The 25,551-nt window shown below is 37.3% G+C and overlaps 1 protein-coding gene across 1 annotated transcript in view; it reads right to left on the reverse strand.

The window, feature by feature from the left end:
* Nucleotides 1-324: 324 nt before the first annotated feature.
* The window catches only part of TICRR (TOPBP1 interacting checkpoint and replication regulator), a 39,927-nt gene continuing 14,700 nt past the window's right edge, over nucleotides 325-25,551 (reverse strand). Inside the window, exons 8-22 of the mRNA XM_036735884.1 lie at nucleotides 24,818-24,969; nucleotides 23,677-23,777; nucleotides 23,244-23,337; nucleotides 23,064-23,143; nucleotides 22,597-22,824; nucleotides 22,017-22,113; nucleotides 20,573-20,630; nucleotides 16,536-16,679; nucleotides 14,072-14,162; nucleotides 13,605-13,666; nucleotides 9,742-9,876; nucleotides 8,977-9,131; nucleotides 2,570-4,784; nucleotides 2,216-2,338; nucleotides 325-777 (exon numbers count right to left, since the gene is read on the reverse strand). Of these exons, the coding sequence (XP_036591779.1) occupies nucleotides 662-777; nucleotides 2,216-2,338; nucleotides 2,570-4,784; nucleotides 8,977-9,131; nucleotides 9,742-9,876; nucleotides 13,605-13,666; nucleotides 14,072-14,162; nucleotides 16,536-16,679; nucleotides 20,573-20,630; nucleotides 22,017-22,113; nucleotides 22,597-22,824; nucleotides 23,064-23,143; nucleotides 23,244-23,337; nucleotides 23,677-23,777; nucleotides 24,818-24,969 (3,851 nt within the window). The 3' untranslated portion in view covers nucleotides 325-661. The remainder of the gene's footprint in view (nucleotides 778-2,215; nucleotides 2,339-2,569; nucleotides 4,785-8,976; nucleotides 9,132-9,741; nucleotides 9,877-13,604; nucleotides 13,667-14,071; nucleotides 14,163-16,535; nucleotides 16,680-20,572; nucleotides 20,631-22,016; nucleotides 22,114-22,596; nucleotides 22,825-23,063; nucleotides 23,144-23,243; nucleotides 23,338-23,676; nucleotides 23,778-24,817; nucleotides 24,970-25,551) is intronic.

Raw genomic sequence — 25,551 nt, forward strand, 5'->3', positions numbered from 1 at the left:
GTTAAGTGATTTGCTTAAAGTCATTTAGATAATAAGTAGTAGAGACAGAGTACCATCAAGGCCACTGTTCTTTCTCCTATGTGATACTGCATCTGTACATTGAACCCATTGCTTCAAGTAACAATTTATTATATTATACTGAGGGAATGTGGACAATTTCTTCTGCCACATCAGACATTATCTTTACGGTCCCAAGGCACTACTGCTCCATCTTGGGTTTGGTGTGGAGCAAAGGATGATGGTGGAATTGAATGCAGGGAACAATAACTTCTCCACACTTTCTAGCCAGACTCAGAGTTCTGAGAACAGTAGAAGAGGCCCGAAACCAGGTCCTCAGCACCTTTCTGTCTGGCTTTCTCTGCCCTTATGCCCTGTACTCTCTCAAATGATTTAAAAAGCCCTTGTCTCAAGCTCTGAAAAGGGCCACAAGCATTGCAGAAATCACTCGGCTCAGTCCCATGTTAGATGAGCATTTCACAAATTCATTCATAACACAAGTCTGTGAGTGTCTAATACATCTGATGAAAGTCAGATACATCTGATGAAAGTTGGTCTTTGGACTGAAGAGAGACAAGAACAGAGAATCCCTGCTGTGCCAGGCCAGAGTGGCCTTGGACAAAATTAGTAATGGCTATAACCAAGTGACCACAACCCAATTTTACTAGCTGAGCAGCCTTTTCCGAGTATAAGTTCTATTAATAGGATGTCTCCGGGAGATTGTTATGTTGAAAGGAGACTCTTGGTCTGCAGTACTTGGAAATACATCCATCTCTTCATCTGTAAAAAGGCAAAGATTTAGAATTAAGTCACCAAGCTCTAGAAATAGATATAAAGATGGACTGGAAAGTTTCAAGAAGAGGACAGTTACATTTATAGGTCACCATACAGTGCTAGGCTTGGACTATCAAAACCACCAAATATAAGTTTTTCATCAGCTCCTCCAATCTTGAGTAAAGATTATTCAAGTATTCATCTACCTGAAGACAAAGAGAAGGGGGAGCAAACAACCAAGCAACAATAGTCTAAGTTCAGCTTTTCAATTCTCTTAACCTTTACCTTCAGTTTGACTTCTGAGAACTGTGGGCTTCAGCAAATTCACATGATTTATACTTTTAGTGCTTTTTTTTAGAGCAAAAGAATGGACTAAATTATAGCTCAGTGCTTTTAAGTCTTTCTCACTTCCTGCATTCCCAGTCAAAGGAAGAAATCCTATCTACCCAGTGTTGTTAACAGGTTGTTAATTCTTCAGACAACTAGAAGAACATCCTTTCCCTGGAGGGATGAAAGAGAAGCAATCTTGTTTAAAACAGTCACAAAAAACAGGTTCTGAGGTAACTTTCCCCCCTTTTTTGGTCCAGACTTGCGATTTCATTAGTGTAGAGAGCTCTTGGCGAGGAAATTCCCTCTATAAATGTAATTTGGTAAGTGTTCTGCAATTTAGAGAGTTACCCAGGAGCAATGAGAGGTTAAATGACTTGCTTAGCCAGGGTCACAGAGTCAGAATGTGTCAGAACAAAGTCTTGAACCCAGGTTTTTTACCCCCTAGGTCAGTCCTCTATCAACTATACTATACTACTTAACATTAGAATGAATAGCATAATTATCAGATGGTGACATTATAAATGCAGATATAAACCTAGAGACACACAAATTATAGAAAACTGGCTGATAAAATGAAAATTTCCCAATTGTTTTGAACAATCTATTCTTTACTAACTAGCCACTCTCAATCCATTCCTCAGTGTTTTACTTATATAGCCTAGGTTTTTCTTGGGGGCAATGGTCAGTTTCTACTTTCTTGCTTTCTAGAAGACTAAAGTGCTTAGAAGAATGCAAAGAGTTCTTACAATAAAAACACTTCTCAATCCAAATTAGGAGGCTTTTTCGGAGATGGGGACATAACATCATAGGCCATATGTTAAATATTTTAGAGTAGTTAGAATGCATTCCACTCTCCCTAACTCCTTAAAAAACAATTTATCCGACAACTCTGAGCTAACCTAATTCCTAGTGCCTTATGCATGAGGTACTCAAATATTTCCACCCTATACTAATGAAATATACTAATGAAATAGTATACTAATGAAATCACAGGTCCAAACTAAAACAAATGTTCAGCTGGACTGTCAGCCATAAAAAGGTCATGGTTTTGACACTGGCAAGAGTCCCTAGGATTTGCTGATCAATAACGTAAGTTACAATTCAGATAGCTTACCTTTAATATCCTTTCGCTGAAAGGAAGGTGCTTTTCCTTGGTATAGTAGTGGAGACTGGGTCAGTGCCCGAAGACCACTAGCAGAGAGACAACTTCTCACAGCACAGTTAGGTGGGGTAGAGCCTAAAGAGATATCACACCACAAATACATCATTTGGCCCAGTGCCTCACACATAACAGGCACCTGAAAAATACCTGGTCAATAAATGACAAATATGCTGCTACATTTCCCCATGGACCCTGGAAACAAAAAAATATAAGCAAGCTCACCTTTCTAAGAATTCATCTCCCAAACTACCCATTTACTCAGCATAATAATACCAAATAGGAAGAAGACCTCAAGAACATACTTACCTGAAATGAACACCTCATCATCCCCCATGGAGGAAGGCTGTCTTATACTTCTATTTGGAGATTTCCTTTCTTCCTTTGTTTCATTGCCAGCAGAAATGACCTGATTTCCTTTTTGGCTGCCATAGGATCTTCTGGTTTGGTGCTCAGTTTCCTCCTTAGAGGAAAGTGGTCTTTTCCTAGAGAACAATCCAAATTGCCCCTTTGAAAAATTGTCCTCAGCTCTAGGCTCACAGTCACTGGAAGGTGACTGATCTGGAAGCCGATATACTCCTTCAAGTTCAAAATCCCCCAAGATAGGAGTTTTGTTGATGCACTGTTCAAAAACCCTCTCCTTTCCCTCCTCTTCAACACCAGACACATTCCCCAGGAGATCTGAACCTCTTTCATTTCTCCCACCACAAGAATTCATATTGCTGTCCACTGCCTTCTTTTTTCTTGGCCAGTCTTGGATTGTATCAGGAGTGGTCTTCCCTTTGTGCCTGGGAGATGGTGTCCAGGGAACCCAGACATCTGTTGGGGAGGGAGAGGTGGTGCTAGACGGAAAGTGAGTTGGAGTATAAGACTGACAGATATACATCTGCCCCCCACTCTTGCCTGGAGTGGTATGGGAAGAATGAAGACATGGAGGTGAGACATAAGGACCTTCAAGCTGGCTCGGTTTACCATGGGGCAACAAGCACCCAAGATCAGGAAAGTCCTCTTCTCCCAGAGATGTGCCAGCCCTTTTTTGGTTTTCAGTACTGACAGAACTGGAGTCTACCCTTTTGATGCGAAGCTTGGGTAGACCAGAGGCTTGCATCTCCAGCTCAACCTCGTAGGTTGGAGGACTAGCAGGAATCACTTTCAGTTGGTCTTCTGAAAAATGAGGTGAAGCTTTTGGATATGCCAGCCGTGCTGCAGCCTGTCTCTGCCTTCTGTCTACAGTACAACGTAAGGCATAAGAAGGTACCAAAGGAGACTTGGGCTTAGCAGGTGGAGAAGCCACTTCATCAGATGTAAAAGGCTGTTCATAAGTAAGAGTCTTCTTTAACCCTTCAGCTGATCTTATACAAGTTTCTGAGTTATCACTGCTCTGTTGTTCTGATGCATTCTGGGTAGTGAGTAGAGAAGCGGAATTAAACCATTCATACCCTACACCAGGTGAAGGGTGAAAGTGCTCCTTGGGAGAAAATGGAGAAGTGTTTCCTTTTTCCTGCTCCTTTTTAGGTGATGAGTCTATGGTTGCCATATCTCTTTGTTCAACTGTAGGGTCATCAGAGGTATTGAACTGGTGAAGTGGCAAATTTCTTTCAAGGATGGAATTGTTTCTATTCATATGTTGTTTCCTGGTTTTGGAAGGTGGTGGAGAGAGACTATTAGGTTTATTTACCCTTGGACTCTTTCTGGGTGTTGAAATAAGATTACAGGCAAGAGATGTGACTGTTATATTTGGTGATTTCTGTAGCATCCCCCAATCAAATTCTCCAAGTTCACTAGGAGAAAGAGAATCCATAGAAGATCTCTTAGTTGGAGTCTTTATTGAAGCATCATGTGGTGGAGAATTAAATGGTTTCTTTTTTTGGGAAGAAATAGGTGGTGTGAATACAGCAACCATATTCCCTGATCCTTTCATGTTTTGGGCAGTTTTATCTTTTAACTCCTTAATGTATTCAATTGGCTGAGAAACTGTATGTATGAGAACATTTGGGTCTTGGTTTCTCTGACTTAGAGGTGTCACTGCAACTACTTGGCCATGTCTTCTTGGAGATACAGAAGCTGCTGACTTCTGAGGTGTTTTCTCGGAGTGTTTAAGGGGAGTCAGACACTTAGTATTAGTGGTCTGGATAGTAAATGGTAACTGGGCTACAGGACATGAAACATTGGCTAGATTGGAGTTCCTCTGAAGTGACCAAGGAGGAGTCTCTAAAAGTTCAGGTGTCTGACTTCTGTGCCTTTTGGGAGTTCTTAATTCCCTCTTCTCAAGAGAGGGGAATTCTTTTTGCAGGGAGCTTCCCTTTGGAGGGATTGCTTTTGCCTCAGATAGTGATGCAACTTCTAAGTCAGATGAAAAGTCTTTTGTAGAATTCTTAAAAGCCATCTGATCTGTTGATTTATTTTTTGGAGTGGTTTTTCTTTGTTTTCTTGGAGTATGATATGTTAGTTGTGGTGTTCGAGGTGATCTCCTCAGAATTCTGTTGGTGGGGGTCTGAGGCTCCTGGTCACTTTTCCTAGGAGTCTATAAAGAAAGTGACAATGATCATTCCAACTCAAATATTACAACCAATGTTTTTTGTTAAAATACAAAACTCTTAAGCCAAGCGACTGATAAGCCTATGTCTGCCATTCCCATAAAGACCCATTTAAGAGAGCCACAGGATAAGAAAACAGGAAAACTGGAGAAAGTAGAGGTTTGGACTTTTGGTTGAATCCAAGTCTAAAATCGTGGAGTTTTCTTTTCTAGGTAACAATCAACTTTGATCATTTTCTTCTCTCCAAGATTTCTTAAATTTGACTGTCAGCAGCTCCAGCTGCTTTGTCCAGTGTTTGTAACACTTACCATTTTGGAGAACAATCTGGAATTATTATCATATTAAATTATTAAACTGCCTATACCCGTTGACTAACAATACCACCACTAGGTCTATTTTCAAAGATGACTAGGGAAAAGATCACATATGTTCTAAAATATTTATAGCAGCCCTCTTTGTGATGGCAAAGAACTAGAAACTGCAGGGATGCCCATCAAGAGGGGAATGGCTGAACAAGCTGTGGTGTATGACTGTGATGGAATACTACTGTGCTGTAAGAAATGATGAGCTTGTTGATTTTAGAAAAACATGGATAGACTTGCATGGAATAATGAAGAGAGAAATGAGCAGAACCAAGAGAACACTGTATACAATATCAGCAATGTTATTTTAAGAACAACTTTGAACAACTAAGTCATTTTGACTATCATTAATACCCAAATTAACTACAAAGGATGTATGAAGGAAGATACTACCTGCATTCAAAGGAAGAACTGATAAATAGAAGTATGTATAGAATGATTTTACACACACACACACACACACACACACCCCCTAATGGTAGCCATAGGAGGGGGGAGGAATTTTTTGAAAAAGGAAAAAAAGTTAAATGATAACTTTATATTTAAAAGGTAAAGTAAGTTGTACATAGTAGATTTGCAGTTTTATGTGCAATCTTTTAAAAATTCTACTATGTTATGGAAATGTTTGTTTTATTTCATAAATTAAAAATAAAATAAATTTTAAAAAATTAAGACTTACAGTCTCTGCAAAACTTCAAAACATTTTGTATAGTGCAATTAAAAACATTTTCTCCAGTCACTTTCTGTCATTTGTTTCATAACCACTTCATAATCCACTTTGCAAATGAAATCTGCATTTCATACACTGGCCTACAGTAATTTCCATCTGTTGGTCCTTTTTATGTACCTTTCCTGCTCATATTCTGTTCTAGCAAAGCATACTCTGTCCTCACAGATCCAATTGCCTTTTATCTCTCAACCTTTCCAAGATCAACTCCCAAATAGTTTTCTAATTATTATTGTTATTGTTATAAATACATTGATTCTCCACTAAAACTTAACTTTCATCCTGGTAACAAGATGAACCCGTGTTCTTGACCACTTACTCCTCAGTCTCTTTTGCTGGATCTTCATCTAGGTCTTGCCTAATAATCCCACAGGACTCTGTCCTGGACCATCTTTCTCTTCTCCTTCTGCTATTTCACTTGGTGATCTCATCAGCTCCCATGAATTCAATTATCACTGCTATGGGGATGATTTTCAAATCCAATTAATCCAGCTTTAACCTCTGTGCTGACCTCTAGTCTTGCATCCTCAAATACCCATTGGCCATCTTGAACTGGATGTCCCATAGACATCTTAAACACAACACGTCCAAAACTGAACTGTTATCTTTTCCCCAAAACCTTTTCTTAAAGTTCCTATTAGGGCAAAGACTAGGGGGATTGTGAGGGCACTACTACCATCCTACCAATCATTCAGACTTGCATTCTAGGTATCATCCACTACTCCTTACTCTCACCCTTTACATCCAGTCTGTTACCAAGTACTGTTTATTTATCTTAATAACATCTCTTGCACACATCTCCTTTGATAACACACTGCCACTGTCCCATTACCTCAATCCTGGACTATTCCAATAGACTGCTGGTTGGTCTGCTTGCCACAAGTCTCTGCCCACTGCAATCTTCCATTCAGAAGTCAAAACAATCTTCCTAAAGTGCAGGTCTGACCATGCCAGGCCCCTACCTACTCAATAAACTCCAGTGACTCCCTATCACCAGGATCAAATATTAAATACTATTTGGCCTTCAAAGCCCTTTATAACCTGGCTCTCCCTGACTCCCATTTTCTAACTATTCTTACATCTTACAGCTCCTCACCCCCCTTCTCCTTATACCCTTTGATTCACTGACACTGGCCTCCTTGTAGTTCCTCAAACAAGACACTCCATTTTCACTGGTGGTCCCTCATGCCTGGAATGCTGTCCCTCCTGATCTTTGATTCCTGGCTTCACTAGCTTCCGTCAAGTCCCAGCTAAAGTCCTGCCTTCTAGAAAATGACTTCCCTGATACCCCTTAATTCTAGCGCCCTCCCTCTGTGGATTATTTCCATTTCATTTATCCATATTGAATAGCTTGTTTGTACAGAGTTGTTTTCATATTTCCCCATTGTAATGTGAGCTCTTTGCCTCTAGCTTTTCTTTGTACCCCCAGCACTTAGCAGAGTGTCTGGCTGCATTGTAGGTGATCTGCTTAATAAACGTTTATTGACTGATCCACAAGTGGTGGAATTTAACGAAAACTACTGGGAAAACTGGAAAGTAATTTGGCACAACATAAGTATAGACTGGTACCTCCTACCACATACCAAGATAAACTCCAGAATGGTATGTGACTTAGACATAAAGGGTGCTATCATAAACAAATTAGAGAAGCAGGGAAGAAATTACCTTTCAGATCTATAGATAGAGGAAGAATTAGTTCATGACCAAACAGATGAGATAGAGGAGATCACAGAAGACAATTTTTGTAATAAAAAAATTAAAACCAAAGCAGCTAAAATTAGAAGGGAAGCAGGCAACTGGGAAAAATTGTTACACCAGGTTTCTCTAATGAGTATCATTTCTAAGATATATAGAAAACTGTTTAAAATTTGTAAGAATAAGAGTCATTACCCAATTGACAAAAGGTTAAAAGATCTGAACAAGTAGCTTTCTAAGGAAGAAATCTAAACTATCAATAGCCATAATGAAAAAAAAAAAAGCTCCAAATCACTAATAACTAGAAAAATGAAAATTAAAGCATCTCTGAGGTTCTACCTCACACCCATTAGATTGGCAGAGCTTACAAAAAAAGAAAATGAAACATATCGAAGGAAAAACAAGGCACATTATCTGGAAAGCAATTTGTAACTATACCTCGAAAGTTAATCAATTGTGCATATCCTCTGACCCAGTGACACCACTACTAGGCCTATACCACAAAGACAGCAAAGAAATAGGAAAAATCCTCTTTTAGTGGTGGCAAAGAACTGTTGTCCCACTGGCAAATAGCTTATTATACATGAATGTAACAGAATACTATTGTGCCATAAGAAAAGATGAAAAGGACATTTTCAAAAAAATATGGGAAGATCTGCATGAGCTGATAAGTGAGCAGCACCAGCATAATAATTTATGTAACAACACCATGAAGAAAAACAGCTTTAAAACTCTGATCAACGCAATGACCAACCATGATTTCAGAAGTCACATGATGAAGCATTAGGACTACCTCCTGACAGAAAGGTGATGTACTCAGGGTGCAAGTTGAATCATATTTTCTGGACATGGCCAATGAAGGAATTGGTTTTGCTTGACTGCATATTTATTAGGAGACTTTTTCTCCTCTCCTCTTCCTCCCCCACTGATGGTGATTGGGGAAAGGGAAGAGAGAGAACGCAGATTAGAAAGAACAAAGAAAAATAAGACTAAAGAAAGAAGTGACTGCACCAGTGGAATTTAACTTCTACCAACCTGGAAAGTCACTGGGTACTGACCCAGGAAATAAAACTGCCTTTTTTCCAAGTATCAGCTTAGCTCAAAGAGGATCACTGCTAGAGTTTTTAGCTCCAGCAACTCATGGGTGGTTTGTGATCTACACTGGTGAAGGCAGAACCCATAGTGATGAAATAAATCAATAACAAAATCTCATATATGTAGTTCAATTTCTAAATCATAAATCCTTGAATTATAAATAGATTGATTACATATGCTTATGTCTAATATATTGCATTGTAGGCCCCCTAATAAAGGCCATATCTAATCCTTACTTATGACCCCCATGAACACAATATCCAACTTTGTACCTTAAAATGCTTATTATAAGATAATAACCTGATAAACAAGAGGCTTCTCAGAATCCAATGAGTTTTTTGGAGACCTTTTAGTTTGGTGCATTTCCTTTGTAGGAGTAGTCATCTCAGAGACGGCACCAAAAAGAAGCCTCTTGGGAGATCGGATATTCTGAATTATAGGACATTCCTTAGTACCTAAAAAGTAAAGCATGACAACATTTTAGTGCTATTGGCTCTCTTCCCAAAGCATTAAGACATCCAAATTATATTAGGAAAAGTGAAATTTAGCTAATTGGAAGATGTATTACATTTAGTGCTTTTGTGTATTTTGTTAAATATCTGCTATAACCAGCCAACTTCAGCCTACATGTTGGCAAATACAGGCAACTGGCTGAACATGAATGTTGCAAAAAACAAACAAACAAAACCATGGGAAAAACACTACAGGTAACTTGCTTTTTATGATAATGAAAGGGAGGAATGGAATGGATAATGTAACATATATAAGATTTCACACCTAATCTGAGACTTAACTATGGAAAAAGTTCTGGGTCATCACAGATTAATCTCTCCTGAATAAATGAAAGAATAATGTCACGGGCAACATGCTATACTGGTCCAAAGTATATATCTTGGCAGAAAGCTGGAAAAGTTTTCCCACATACAGAAAGTTCAGTGTGTCACATGTACTTCATGTCCCTACCCAAGAAAAAATAACTGGCAAATTCAACATTTCCCCCAAAGCACTAAATACATTACCTCCCACCATCAAAACTGACTTCTAAGAGGTAAATATGTAAGTGACCTGATTCATTCTTCTGTCTCAAGTACACTCTCTGTATATTTCGAGACTTTGGTTGTGGGATAGGGTAGAAAGAAGCAGAGTTTGTTCTCACAAATGACAGATGCTTGATGCGAGGGCTTCGTCTCAAACTCATTTCTAGAAAAGCAGAACAATAGCTAAGTTATCCAGGGAAAATATATCCTTGACACTTTCACACTAAACAGGAAAAACCATATTTGTGCAACAATGAATGAAAGAAAAGATGGAAATTCTAGATGAATCACTATTTTAGTAATAAGATTTCTGAAGTGTTGCTACAAATATACAGAGTGTTTATGGTGTGATCCCATTGAGTTCTAGAGAAGCACTGACCTACTAGATGTCTTTTCCTGAAGTGACATAAAACCCAACATAACCATCACATTTGTTCCATTTTTCAAAAAATCATTATTTATTTATTTTTTTGAGTTTTCAGCATTAATTTTCACAAGAGTCTGAATTACAAATTTTCTCCCCATTTCTACCCTCCCCTCCACTCCAAGATGGCATATATTCTGATTGCCCCATTCCCCAGTCAGCCCTCCCTTCTGTCACCCCACTTCCCCCCATCCCCTTTTCCCTTACTTTCTTGTAGGTCAAGATAGATTTTTATGCCCCATTGCCTGTATATCTTATTTCCTAGTTGCATGCAAAACCTTTTTTTTTGAACATCTGCTTTTAAAACTTTGAGTTCCAGATTGTCTTCCCTCTTCCCTCCCCACCCACCCTCCCTAAGAAGGCAAGCAATTCAACATAGGCCATATGTGTATCATTGTGCAAAACCCTTCCACAATACTCATGTTGTGAAAGACTAACTATATTTTGCTCCTTCCTATCCTCTCCCCCTTTATCCAATTTTCTCCCTTGACCCTGTCCCTTTTCAAAAGTGTTTGCTTTTTTGATTACCTCTTCCCCCATCTGCCCTCCCTTCTATCATTCCCCCTTTTTTTAATCTCCTTCCTCCTTCTTTCCTGTGGGGTAAGATACCCAATTGAGTGTGTATGTTATTCCCTCCTCAGGTCAAATCCGATGAGAGCAAGATTCACTCATTCCCCCTCACCTGTCCCCTCTTCCCTCCCAACAGAACTGCTTTTTCTTGCCACTTTTATACGAGATAATTTACCCCATTCTATCTCTCCCTTTCTCCCTCTCTCATCCCTTAATTTTATTTTATTTTTTTTTTAGATATCATCCCTTCATATTCAACTCACCCTGTGCCCTCTGTGTGGTGTGTGTGTGTGTGTGTGTGTGTGTGTGTACTGAGGTCTCATGAATTATACACATCATCTTTCCATGTAGGAATGCAAACAAAACAGTTCAACTTTAGTAAGTCCCTTATGATTTCTCTTTCTTGTTTACCTTCTCATGCTTCTCTTGATTCTTGTGTTTGAAAGTCAAATTTTCTATTCAGCTCTGGTCTTTTCACTGAGAAACTTGAAAGTCCTCTATTTTATTGAAAGTCAATAGTCAATTGAAAGCCTTGGAGCATGATACTCAGTTTTGCTGGGTAGGTGATTCTTGGTTTTAATCCTAGCTCCATTGACCTCCAGAATATCATATTCCAAGCCCTTTGATCCCTTAATGTAGAAGCTGCTCAATCTTGTGTTATCCTGATTGTGTTGGCACAATACTCGAATTGTTTCTTTCTGGTTGCTTGCAGTATTTTCTCCTTGATCTGGGAGCTCTGGAATTTGGCCACAATATTCCTAGGAATTTTCCTTTTGGGATCTTTTTCAGGAGGTGATCGGTAGACTCTTTCAATTTCTATTTTACCCTTTGGCTCTAGAATATCAGGGCAGTTTTCCTTGATAATTTCTTGAAAGATGATATCTAGGCTCTTTTTTTGATCATGGCTTTCAGGTAGTCCAATAATTTTTAAATGATCTCTCCTGGATCTATTCTCCAGGTCAGTGGTTTTTCCAATGAGATATTTCACATTGTCTTCCATTTTTTCATTCCTTTGGTTCTGTTTTATATCTTGATTTCTCATAAAGTCACTAGCTTCCACTTGCTCCAATCTAATTTTTAAGGTAATATTTTCTTCAGTGGTCTTTTGGACCTCCTTTTCCATTTGGCTGATTCTGCCTTTCAAGGCATTCTTCTCCTCATTGGCTTTTTGGAGCTCTTTTGCCACTTGAGTAAGTCTATTTTTTAAGGTGTTATTTTCTTCAGTATTTTTTTGGGTTTCCTTTAGCAAGTCATTGACTTGTGTTTCACGGTTTTCTTGCATCACTCTCATTTCTCTTACCAATTTTTCCTCTACTTCTCTCACTTGCTTTTCCAAATCCTTTTCGAACTCTTCCATGGCCTAAGACCAGTTCACATTCTTCTTGGAGGCTTTTGATGTAGGCTCTTTGACTTTGTTGACTTCTTCTGGCTGTATGTTTTGGTCTTCTTTGTCACCAAAGAAAGATTCCAAAGTCTGAGTCTGAATCTGAGTCCGTTTTTGCTGCCTGGCCACGTTCCCAGCCAATTACTTGACCCTTGAGTTTTTTGTCAGGGTATGACTGCTTGTAGAGTAGAGAGTACTTTGTCCCAAGCTTGAGGGGCTGTGCTGTTGTTTTCAGAACTATTTCTACACAGCAAGCTCTGCCACAGCAGTGCTCCTGCTCCCCCAAGACCTGCCAACTTGGACCGGACTCAGATCTTAAGCAGGCTCTGCACTCCTGCTCTGATCCACCACTTAATTCCTCCCACCAGGTGGGCCTGGGGCTGGAAGAAAATGCAGCTGTAGTTCTGTCCTCAGAGCTGTACCACCTCCACTGCCCCGGGGTGGTGGCCTAACCCTGAACTCCTTTCACTCTGTCCCCACAGCTTTTCCCACTAACATTCTCTGTTGTCTTTGGTGTTTGTGGGTTGAGAAGTCTGGTAACTGCCACAGCTCACTGATTCAGGGTGCTAGGGCCTGTTCCGCCCAGCTCCTGGTGTGGTCGGTCCTGGCGCAGACCATGCTGGGCTCTGCTCTGCTCCGCTCCCAGCTTCGGACGACAGGCCCTTCCCCTTGACCATCTAGGCTTTCCTAGGCTGGAGCCCTGCTTCCTTCTGTTATTTCGTGGGTTCTGCAGCTCTAGAATTTGTTCAGAGCCATTTTTTATAGGTTTTTGGAGGGACCTTGGGGGAACTCACGCAAGTCCCTGCTTTCCAGCCGTCATCTTCACTCTGCCCCCTCTGTGAATGTAATGTTAATACCCCATTTTTTTTTTAAACTCCAAAGAACTTTAAGGCAAAAGCAGGTCACATCAGCCTTCACTCTGATTCTATTTCCGTTCGGATAAGGGTGTTATTTCTCCATAAACTGCCTCAATAATTTTAAAGGTATGAGAGAATAATTTATACTATTGTTACAATGATATTATGTAATGACCAAGATTTCACTTAAGAGGTGGCTGCCTTTCTAGAGTGAGGTAAGTTTTCATTCATTCATAAGAGCATTTATTAAATAACCTGAAGCATTTTTATTAGACCACATATGATAATCATTTTCAAATAGCTGAGTCTGTCATCTGGGAGATTAAATGTATGCTGAGTATTTTAAAGGGTAGAAATAGGACCAATGAGTAAAAGTTACTGAGGAACAGATTTAAGATGAATATAATTAGAGCTGTCCTGAAATGGAATGGTTTATTTCACGATAGAACACTTCCACCACTAGAAGTATTCAGCAGAAGCTAGACTGCCTACAAGATGAGTAGATTCCTGCACTAAGTCTGAATTCCTATTGTGACTCTGACACTATCATCACTTTTTATAAAATGCTTTGGAATTCAGGATAAAATAGAGAGAAAGCTGGTGTATTAAGACTAAGAAAAAGTAAAAAGATAAGATCAGATTCCAAAAATTCTCACCACATTCTTCTTTTTCAGGGGATTCTTCAACAACATCAATGTCAGGGCCAGGATCAGAGGACCTTGAGAAAAAAGGAAAATAATGCATATGAGTTTTATTACACTTGAGCAATGTAGGGGTCATTCTACTAATAACCTAATCTCAACAGAGAGCCCCATGGCTATTAAAACTCTCGAGACCCAGACAACTTCCTATATGCCCAAACTGGGAGTACTAATCTCCAACCTGAACATATTAGAAGTTGGTTAACCACTTGTTGGAAACCCAAGGGTTTACATTTCCAAATTATACAAATTTTGGTCATTTTTCTATTTAATACCCAAACATGCCTTTATCTCTAAAGATACAGGTTTAGCCTAGGCAGACAAGATCTGAAGTTACAAGAGAAAGTAAGGTAAAGGTCATACTAAAATCAAAAAGGGTACAGTGAGTTAATGAAGCAGATAAATGTAAGGATGCCACTTACCTGCCCTTAATTTGTCTTTGAAGTAATCTTCTAGATACTTGTTTGTGCAACGGAGTCTCTGATACCCTTTTAGTTAGCAGTTTATGATAATCTAAAGTACAAAAGAAACAGAAATTACAAGCTTTACATAACTTATTAAGGGGCAAATATAAGCATTAAGGGTAGCGGCCTCAAATTTCAAGTGGCCTACGATTTGATGAGGAGGATGGCAAGTCTTAATGATTGTTGTACTAACTAGAATGGAAAGGATCTTAGTTCTTTTTAATTTAATCATCATGGGATGAGACTGACTAGTCTATCAACACCAAAGGGGATAATTTATATAACATTTTGTAGACTTTCATATAAAATATGATTTATATTTGCTTCAGCAGAGTTGGGAAGCAAGCATCCTGTGTTCTTACAGTTATCACTGACTTCTGAACCATTTTGAATTCAAACTTTTTTTCCTCTAATTTATAAAAATGAAAGTGTTTACTTGAAAAGCAAAGAGTTTAACTACCTATAGTGATATACCATATCAGTACATTGGCTCGTTCCACAGAAAACAGCAGAGCTTATTTTCTTGATCTGATTTCCTATTCATTTTAGTACTTCAGAATTGAAGCAAATGGGGGTTGTGATATCTATTGCTACCATTAATTACATATGTGAAATGTATGGACTTACATTTTATAAAAACCCTTACTTCCACCCATGTCCTATAAGAGTTAGATATAATAGGATAAAGCAGGTATGGCTGCTAGGCTGAGAAGTTTTCATTCTTCTATGTCTGTTGCTATAATAAACATTAATACACACATATACACATTTTGTGTGCCTGTATACACAGGGTGTTCCAAAGCCTTGGTGCAATCTGAAGCTTTAATAAGCTTAAAACTGGACTAAGATTTGGGACATGCTATATTTTAAGAAAACAGAGTTGAGTTGGCAACTTAGCTACAGTGACCACTGAATGAAATCTTACCAATGAACTAGTTTAAAGGTTAAAAATGAGGGAGAAACACAAATATGCAGCTTTGTAACGTGGATCCTTAGTTACCCTGACCTATCCTAGCAGGTGATTTCTTTCTCCTTTGTATTTCTGTTATATTTATTGGCTGTACTACTTACTTATAGCATCCTATACTGTTTTTTTTCTTTTGTGTTTATGTGTAGATTTCAAGCTCCACATAGTAGGACTATATCATATGGCTCTGGGTTATCAGTACTTTACAGCAACATTAACAGCAGCTAGCATTTATAAAGTGGTTCGTTGTTTCCAAAGCACCTTACAAATATTATCTCATTTAATCCTCACAAGAACCCTGGGAAGTAGGTGCTATTATTATCCCCATTTTATAGATAAGGAAACTGAGGCAGACAGGGGTTAAATGACTTGCCTAGGGTCACATAGCTCGTATCTGAGGTGGGAGTGGAACTCATTTTCCTGACTCCAGGCCCAGTGCTCTATTCACTGTGCCTCTAGCAATATGTGCACATAACAGGCATTCAGTAAAATGTTTGCTGCTACTGCTATAAAGTAGTTTTTTCAATCATATAATCTATTTTATACATAGCCTCAAGAATAAAGGGAAAGGCATTCTATTTTACTTAAAACTACATCGAACTCCAAATCTAAAAATACAATGGAGTAAAAAATATTCAGAGAATCTATCAGTATTAAGCTAAACAGCTTTTAAGAGAGGCTCCAATGAGAGTGGGAAGGTAGGGGAGAAGGGGATCACAGCTGCTCCTTCTTAAGCCTGGCCTCTAGGGACACTCCTAAGAGCTGTTTAGCTTAGTTGTGAACAACCTTTCCCTTAGTTCAGTGGAACCAAAATCAGCAATTTTGAAAGCAGGATTTTACTGGGAAACTAAGAGAAAAACAAATTAAAAAGTGGAGAAATAAGCAAGGTTACAGAACAGATATTGTTAATCTTCAGTCTTATCTGAGTTAAATACTAGTCTAAGCTATTCATACTTCTTGAATGAGATAGATTATCAGGTTGATACTGTTGCTAGGTCTGGTGAGATTCTTAGTCACCTTAAGAACCTGGTCCTCTCAATGAGGAATTCACTGCTCTATTGGGCTTATGATTCTTCTGGGCTTCAAGCCATCCTTCACTGACTGCAACTGCCTCCTTTAATATTCCTGAATGTCTCTATAGCTCTGGATCATGGAAGTTTCACCCCTTTGCTTCTTTCTCCACCCACTTTGCTTGAAGCATATTCATAGTCAGTTATTAAAGGCTTGCTATATACACTTTGGGAGAAATTTGGTTTCTTCACGTAATGTTTTATGCTGGCATTTAAGTTTAGTTTCTCTTACAGTCATGTGGCTTTCATTGCAGGCACCATCATCCTATATTGGCTCCTTCTAACACTCAGGAACACCCTGCCATCTCTTAGGAAAGGCTGGAGGACAGTTATGATGGTTATTCCTTTTTCACTTGGGGCTATTCCTATCGGACACATACAATACCTTGAATCTCCTTGGAGCCATCAGCTTTGTATTTTAGCCCTTCAACAGCTGACACTGAATGACTTCTAGGTAGTCTTTTCATAGATCTTTTTGAAGGAGAAAGCATCTCTCGGTTGAAAAGGTTTCTTCGAACTTTGGTCACTTCTGAAACCACCCAAAAATGCTGATGTTACCATTAATAAATATTATTTCTGAGATGAGGGATACTCACTCAAAGCAGAAAACCTTTTTTAAAAAAACCTAAACGGGGTCACAATAAAGCTGGATTATTTGGATTTGTGAAGAATTCCTTTAAATATTTTTCTTTTGATAATTTGAAATACTTACTGTTTATCTATGCACTCAATATACATACTTTTCATAAACAATCCATTATTTCTGAATGTAATTCTAAATCTATTCTGAGGCTATGTGAAACACAAAGTAACAATGAAAAAAGATGGAAACAAGAACATTTCAGAAGTATATCAAGACTGAATGTACTTTAAAGTCAAAAGTTCTTCAATCTACATGGAATTCACCTAAAATTGCAGTGTTAGCAGGAAGTATATGGGAATAGATAAATTTTTTAAAGGATCATCTTTTTGGTAAGTAAAATCAATGATCAGCCACTTAACTTCACACATATAGTAAAACCATATGTTACTAGAGGCAATATATGTATGTTTATCTCGAGACATTAGAATGGAAAATTCTAGGGAACTGGAATCTTCCGTCTTTGGGCATACTACAGGACTTCAACAATGCAAATATCAATTCTAATTCATTCAAGTAAGCCCAAGGGCTATGAGATTCACCACTACAGGAGAGAAGAGGGAAGATTCTAAAATAAGTTTTGTAGGGATGTGTATATCCCTTACGTTGACGGAAAACCCCATATATTATTTATTTCTGTGTGACAAGCCCCAAACTCAGAGTGATAAATATCTGATGAACAAAATACATGTGCTCAGGGTCCTCAGTAATTTGAGATAATATATTTAGAGTTGGTAGGGAGCTATAGAGGTCATCTGGTCCAACACACTCATTTTATAGATAAAGAAATCAAGGCCCAAAGATTCATGTCTTGCCCAGTGACTTACCGAAAATAACACTGGTAGTAAGTGGCAAAGCTGGGATTTGAACCCAGGTCTTCTGTCTCCAAATCCTTCATACTTTCTACTACACCATTTTGTCAACTAGCTACTAATACTCTCAACTTGGTCCTGGCTAATAATTTATAGTACAAAACTTCTTGGGAAAAATTAAGATTGTCTCTACCGCAAATCCACCTTGCACAGGATCATAGTTCTATCCTGAAATGCAGTTTGCGATTCCAAGTTCAGCACTCTATCCATTATAGAGTGTGTGTGATTAAAGAGGATATGAAAGGGTAGGAAGGGAAAGGAAAGTAGTAAAATGAGGAAGAGAGCATTTCAATATATCAAAATAATAGAAACACATCTTTTTGACTACTTTTCTCTCCATTGTATCCTTTTTCACTGTCTAGTGTAGTTTATTTTGGCTAATGGCTGAATGAACTGCCTCTATAGCTAGTTTTTAAATCTGTTCTTCACAGGTAAAATCATTTTAAGAAGCAAAAAAAAAAAAAAAAAAAATTAAGACTAGAGCTCAGATGGAACTTCAAAACACTAATTATATCATAAAACCCAAGTATTTCAGGAACCTGCACATTCAATAGTTAAGAACTTGTAGATTCATTTGCTATAGACAACAAGATCTATCTATGCATTGTCAGTAAAGAATATTTAAGGCAAATGTGTAGGAATTTTTATGTGGGTGCCTAACGAAATCAAGAATACAAAGTTACATGTGTGAATATTTTTACACCAAAGAGGAAATAAGGTAAGAGGAAAGGAAAAGGAAAGAGCACTAAGAATTTATTTGTGTAAATCTTTTCCCCCCCAAAACTTGGTGTTAGTCAGGAGATAACTCCAAAATCACTTTTTACTTGATTATTTGTAGAGAAATCTGAGAAGCATCCCCAACTCAAGTACTATAAGGTTGAGATCCCTTCAGACAGGGAGCAATTTTGTGTTGTCTCCTACAAACCACACACATACACACACCTTTCTATAATAATAGGGAACACAAAACTATTCAATAACACTTATGTATTTCAAATTACTAAACAGTAATTACCAAAACTTTTTGATACTGGTTAAAAAAACAGAAAAGTAGATCACTGGAACAGGTTAGGCAAGGAAGAATCAGAAATCATTCAAATTCAATAACCCAGCAATTATTATACTAGAGAACACAAATTCCTTGAGGAACAGTTCCATATCTGACAAAAACTACTAGAAAAACTGGAGAGCTACTTAGGAGACATTAATCTTAAATAAACATCTTGCAACATATGTCACAATATTCAAATGGATCTGTGGCCTGAACATAAAAGGTCATGCCAATTAAATAAAATGAGAAGAGACAAGATCGGGTATCTGTCTTTCATAGCTTCAGCTAGGGGAAAAAATAGCAATGAAACGAGATAGAGGCAACTACAAAAGATGAAACAGATAATTTGAGAACACATGTAAGTGAAATGCTTTTGCACTAATGAAATTAATGCAGCTATGATAAGAAGTCAAACTATTAACTGGGAAAAAAATCGTTGCATCACATATCACTGATGTAGGTCTGATCTCAAGAATATATAATATGTAAGACAAGAACCATTCATTTCCCAACAGAGAAGTGGTCAAAAAACATGAATAAACAGTTTTCAAAAAGACTAAAACAATAATATGAAAGAATACACCAAATCCCTAAAGAGAAAAACGCAAAACAAAATACCTCACACCTAACAAATTAGCAACTATGACAAAAGATAGGAAGAGCTGATGTTGCAGGGATTATGTAAAGGCAAGAACACTAACACAGCTGGTGGAACTGGGAATCGGCCTAATCATGCTGCAAAGCAATAAAGAAGTGACTAAAATGTCTGTAGTCTTTAACCTAGAAATCCCACTGCTGGGAATTTACCCTAAGAAGCCCAAAGACAGAAAGAAAAATCCCCAAATATTTATAGCAGCATTCTTTCTGGCAGTAAAGAACTGGGAACTAAGTAGGTGGGGAATGGCTAAACAAATTGTTGTATCTGAAATCAGTGGAACAGTATTTCACAAAACCAATTCATGAATGTTAAGAATTAAGAGAAACACAGGGAGACTTATGTGAATGGATGCAGATTGAAATTTTAAAAAAAACCCAATAATTATAATGACCAAGCTGGATCCTACAGAAGAGTGAGGAAATGTACACCCTTCCCTTTTATTCTACTATGATCATGGAATGTTCATACTGTCAGACATGGTTGATGATGTATTTGTTGGTTTTGCTGAACTGCTTTTTCTCCTTTTTACTCTTTGTTACAAAGAATGGCTCAGTAGGTTAGGGAAGAGCAGAGGGATACACTTAGAAATAAATATCATAAAAAAGTAATATTAAAAAACGTTATTCAGTAAATGCAATAAAGTAAAAATATGTTTTTTAGTTTTGCATTACGGACCAAAAAAGAAAAAAAACCGAGGAAGAGAAAATAGGGGTGGACGTATTCATACCCATGCAGGATGTAGTGTCCATAGAGACAAAAAGTGACAGAACTTTTCATGGTGTAATATTGCTATCTTGTGGCCTTTTGTGATATTGATAAAGACTTTGTTTTGATACCTGATCCATTAAGGGATGAAATCAAAGGTAGAGACTCCCCATTCCTGATTAAAGCTAACATTCCCGCTTATTAACATTAAAAAAGTTATGCTATACAACATTTGTGTTGAAGACTCAAATAGTACATGATTAAGTTTTTTTCCATTATAAAATAGCCCCTGACATCTGACTTATGTTGCCTATGAGGCAAAAGTTAAATCTTATTAAATTATTGGAAACTTTTTGCACATATCCTCTAGGTCATGTTACTGGGTACATTTTATCAACCAAAAACCTACATAGTTCAACAACTGCCTGCAATGACTACAATATATATACTTAAGATGACTTTGCTAGTGCTCCACAGACGAAACAGAGAAACATACCTTGAACTGAATCTTTTACTGGGAGTGGTGGCTGCTGATGACCAGGATGAAAGTTTTCCTGAAAGTTCAAGAAAATTTGATATAAGTAATTCTGCGAATTCTTTCTATTAAAAGTTCTATGTGGATTAGCTAGAGTGGTGTTATTGTTGGGGCTTTTCTCCCCATATCAAAATCACTGTTCAAATTAATTAGTCCTATGAAAATAGTTCAAGTGCATCATTTCCTGAGTTCATTACCTTGATCACCTGAAAACCCCAATTTTACCCTGGGTAATGGTCATAGTAACTGACCCTTTCATAGGGAACAACTGTCTGAAAATGACTCCTCTCCTAAAAAATCACAGTTTTTTATTCCCTACAACAGTAACATTGACATGGGAAGCCTCTTTGTATTCAGAGAGAAAAATTCTTGATGCCCTGACTCTTTTCAACTTCCTCTTCAGGTCTGTATAAGTGGCAATTGAAATGGTAATGAGTAATGCTGAAATTAATTCTTAGACCATGTCTACTAAGGAATCAGGACTGAGGCCAGGTGAGGTCCCTCAGTTCTGAACTTCATAAATACCAAGATGCTAGGATATTCAAAATTTTAATCTTATTCACATTTAAAGTATGCCACTCATTTTTTCAGGAATCTATACTGAGCAATGCCAAATACCAACTTAAAAGAAATTCCATACTAAATTTAAGATATAAGTTATAAGTATCTAGAAACAAAGAAAGGGTTACTAGTTTAAAGACTAACTTTCCTGGAGTCAGTGCTCCATACTGTATTCACTCAACATCTATCCAAAGAGCTAATTTATTAAGACTGAAAATTGTCAAATCTGTATTTGACTCTTTTTCTTCTTCTTTCCTTGGAAACCTATCTTGAATTCCAATCAGTATTTTTTTGGCTTTTTTCTTCCTATATTTTTAAGTGGGTTTTTTGGTAGTAACAAAATCCAATTTTCCACACAATTTTGCGTATTTTAGAAAGACTATTGAAACCTTAGGCAGGGCACAATACTTCTCTATATATCAGTCTTGCTCCCTGTACCTCCCTATTATATTATCTTTGAATTTAATCTGGACTTTACCATTTTAATTACTGCTACTTTACAAATTTCTCTTATTCAAAGGAGAGCTTTCAAATTAATTTTTCCATCCCAGTTTATTTGCTACATTTTCCCTATGTCAAACCCCGGTTTGAGTACTTTTGGTCACAGTTTTAAATCAGAAAATAAATTTCCATCATTTAGTGTCCTTATGTTATCTTCTATATATATATTTTGAAGGTTAAATAATATCAACAGACCCTTCCCTACTATTGGAGACCTTGCCTGTCACTTATCTTCTAATTCCTTCTCAACCCATGAGATAATGTTCTAACTCAAGGTAGTTTGGAATAATTTTACAAGTGTAATTCCCTGGTTTATCCTCTTTCTACCTTGGGAAATCCTTACTTTTTTGGTAGCTTTCCTGGGAACCTTAGGAATTTCAATTTGCCGGAGATTTTGTGCTGCTTCTGTCACACTCCTATGTCTTGTTAATGCATGTTTCCTATTTTTAAGAAAAGTAAGAACTAGTTAGACAAATAACTAGATACATGTCAGAACAGTTCAGTTGTAGCCAAATAAGAGTATAAAAAAGTTACAAAAATCAGTATAGTTCATGTTCCCCTAAAACCCGATTTATAGCCAAACAAATTAAGTACTTCCAGAAGTAGTTTGGTGTACATTTAAATAATTATGAAGACGTATTTAAATGGGCTAAGTTGTACTTAAATGGGCTAAGAGCCAAATGTATGGACAAATATGACAGAGAAAAGTAAGACTTGGGTTTCATCTGAGGATTTTTGAATACTCTGTGGCGTACAGAATATTGTACTATTTTCTAGGCAACTTAAGAGTCTTGGATATTCAGTGTATGCTATTCACAAAGTTAGTTAAGTACTAGTCAATCATTAGCAGGGAATATGAAGAAAAAACTATGGCTTTAATAAGTCCATTGGTTCTCATAAAAGACTGGAAGATAGACTTTTACCTTTTCTTGGCTGATCGGCTACGCAGTTCCTCCAGCTGGTCAGATTCAGTGCTGACTGATACTGTGCTATGGCTATGTGGCACAGATAGTGTTGGTGATCCACCCTCTTGTGTCATGGAATCATCACTGAAGAAATCTGCAGGAAGGATCACAGCCAGCTTCTGGGGAATCACAAATCCGAGGCTATAGTAAAGATTTCCAAGTGTCTTTGGAATTGAGTCAATATACCTGTAGGACAAATTGTTTAAATGTAAAACAAATAACAAGCATTCTGCTCTACTCTAAATCTCTTCTATCCAACACTAACTTCAATTTGCTGCAAATTCTACATTAAGTTTTAACACCCTCTCAATCCTTATTAATTCTGTGTTTCTATGAATTACCATGAATTCCATTTCTATGGCATAATTCATATAGAAGCCTTGATAAGGTACCTTTAAAACTGATTCACTGTCCATCAAACTTACAATCTCAAAATTTCCTCCAAAAACCCTGATAAGTATGCTGGGTCCTCAGTTAAACAAACTGCTCGAAGCAAGTCTGTCACCTGAAGAAAGAAAAAAAGGAAAGGAAAGAGAATTAGCTCAGAAAATGTGAGGCATTTAATACAGCAGTTCCACTGACATAGAACTAAGCTATACACTTGCCTCCTCTACTAAGTGTTCCATGTCATCTGAACTATTCTGTATTGAAGGGCACTGCAAACACATCTCCAAACGAAGAAACACCTGAAGCTGGTACCTATGCAGACAAAGAAAATGCTGTCATATCTACTGTTGCTTGACTCTTATAGCTATAGCATAGACAGCCCTCCTCTTTAAAAAATAAAACAAAACTTAACAAAAACAGTTTCAGAGAAATACTTTTTATTCCATTTCCCCTTTTGATGAATATAGTTTTTAGGTAATACTGACATTCTTTGACTCCATGTTAGAACTCTATGCAAGATTAACCAGTACAAGTATATCCCAAATAGCTAGTAAATGTGCTTTAAATAATACAACAAATTAGAGAGGTGTCTCCTCTCCCCCTTCCCCCCCGCCCCCTTTTTGAGGTAAAGTAAATAAAGTATTTCATTACTCTCTGACTTTGGCTTCCTTGTCCAGATTTTTCCTCAACTGCTGTCGAAGACCTTTACTGGTCTTTAGGAGGTAATTTTTTACTCGCTCTAGACAGGTCATCTGTAGAATCAGAATCATTAAATAGTTTTAGACAGGCTATTTACCCCCATTTCTGATCTTTCTCACAATTCAGTCCCCATATTACAAAGGAATCAAAGACGGAAAGGACCTATATGTAAAAAAAAATTTTTAACATAGCTCTTTTTGTGGTAGCCAAAAATTGGAAACCAAGGAGTTATCCTCTTACAGAGGGATGATTAAATAACGTGAATATAATGGAATATTATTGTGTCATAAAAAATGATGAAATGGAAAATTTCAGAACTGGGAAAACTTTTATGAAGAACAACATGAGCAGAACGAGAACAATTTATATAATGAAAACAACATTACAGAGAAAAGCAATTTCGAAAGATTTTAGAACTCTGATCAACGCAATGATAAACCAAAGAGTCCAAAAGAATGAAGATGAAACATACCATTCATCTCTTGGCAGAGAGAGGGGTGATGGACTTAAAATGTGGAAAGATACATTTCCAAACATGATTAATGGAGGGAGGGGAGAGGAAGGAAAGGGAAAGATGGGTTAATAAAATATTCTTTACTCAAAATAATAACAAAAAAATAATAAACAACCAAAAAAGAAAGTGTGCCCAAAGGAAAAAAAAATAATGCAGTTCTTGGCTAAAGAAAATCATGATGCATTATTTAATTTGGATAAAGGTCTTTCCTCTCCATTTTCTCTCCACTTTTTTTTTGGATGAATGAGATAAACATCTAAGGAAGGAACTTATCTAAGTAAGTACTAGCTATGTGGGTTAATCACAGATTTAGTTCAGTTGTGGATGACTTTGGAAATCTGGCTCTCAAAGGAAACAACACAACTAAGAAATCTTGTGAATAGTAAGCAATATGTGGTACTGACTCAAGAGAAGAAAAAAGTGCAACTTTAACTCATGTTTCTATGAAGCCACATGGGTCCTGATTTTTGTCAATTCACTTTCCAATCTTACGACATTTTAATCAGATACATCATAATATGGGAGATATCCTTCTATCAAATTATTGGACCTTTAAGAAGCATGAGAGATCTTCCTTACTTCTAAGTCTTTGGTGCCTCTGGATTTCAGGAACATTTTAATAGCTAAGATCATATTCTGGGCACTTGAATGTGTTAAGACTTCTCCCATGGCCACAGTTTTTTGGTAATTTTCATTTAAGTGAGATAGTAGCTCCTCCTCAGTTTTAAAATCTGTAAAAACAAAAAATTATATTAAATGCAGCTAATATTCACTTGGTATGCTTTTTAAACACTATTTTTTGTGCAGATAATAAATAACTCAGATCATAAACAGATTATAAAAATAGCTAAGACCCTCCTGAGAAGACATAGAAGGGACGATTGTTTAGAAGTCTTTCCCAAAGTCAATATGACACACCCACGAAACCTTAATGATTTCCCACATGAACATACCTAATTGAAGAGCAGTTGAGGGCAGTTTTCATCCTTATTTACATACTGTGGGCTAATGCCATAATAGTTTTTCTCAGTTCCATCTATCCAATGTTTTCATCTCTCAGTAATCAAAACCAAAAATTGACATTAGACCCAAATAACTAGATGCATTGGCCCTATATTCGGCTCTAAACCATTGAGATCTAAACTCTAATTAAGACTGATGCTTTGCATATTTAGCATAAACATCTGGCAATGCATCCTAGAAATTATCTGTGAAAGTACTGATTAATACTAAACAAAAAATAATGTCAGGTCTCAGGTGCAGTTCTGCTTGGAGAGTGTGACCTATTGTTTGATCTCACATAAGAGGATTAA

The sequence above is a fragment of the Trichosurus vulpecula genome, chromosome 8, assembly GCF_011100635.1.
Source record: "Trichosurus vulpecula isolate mTriVul1 chromosome 8, mTriVul1.pri, whole genome shotgun sequence".
Classification (NCBI taxonomy): Eukaryota; Metazoa; Chordata; class Mammalia; order Diprotodontia; family Phalangeridae; genus Trichosurus; species Trichosurus vulpecula.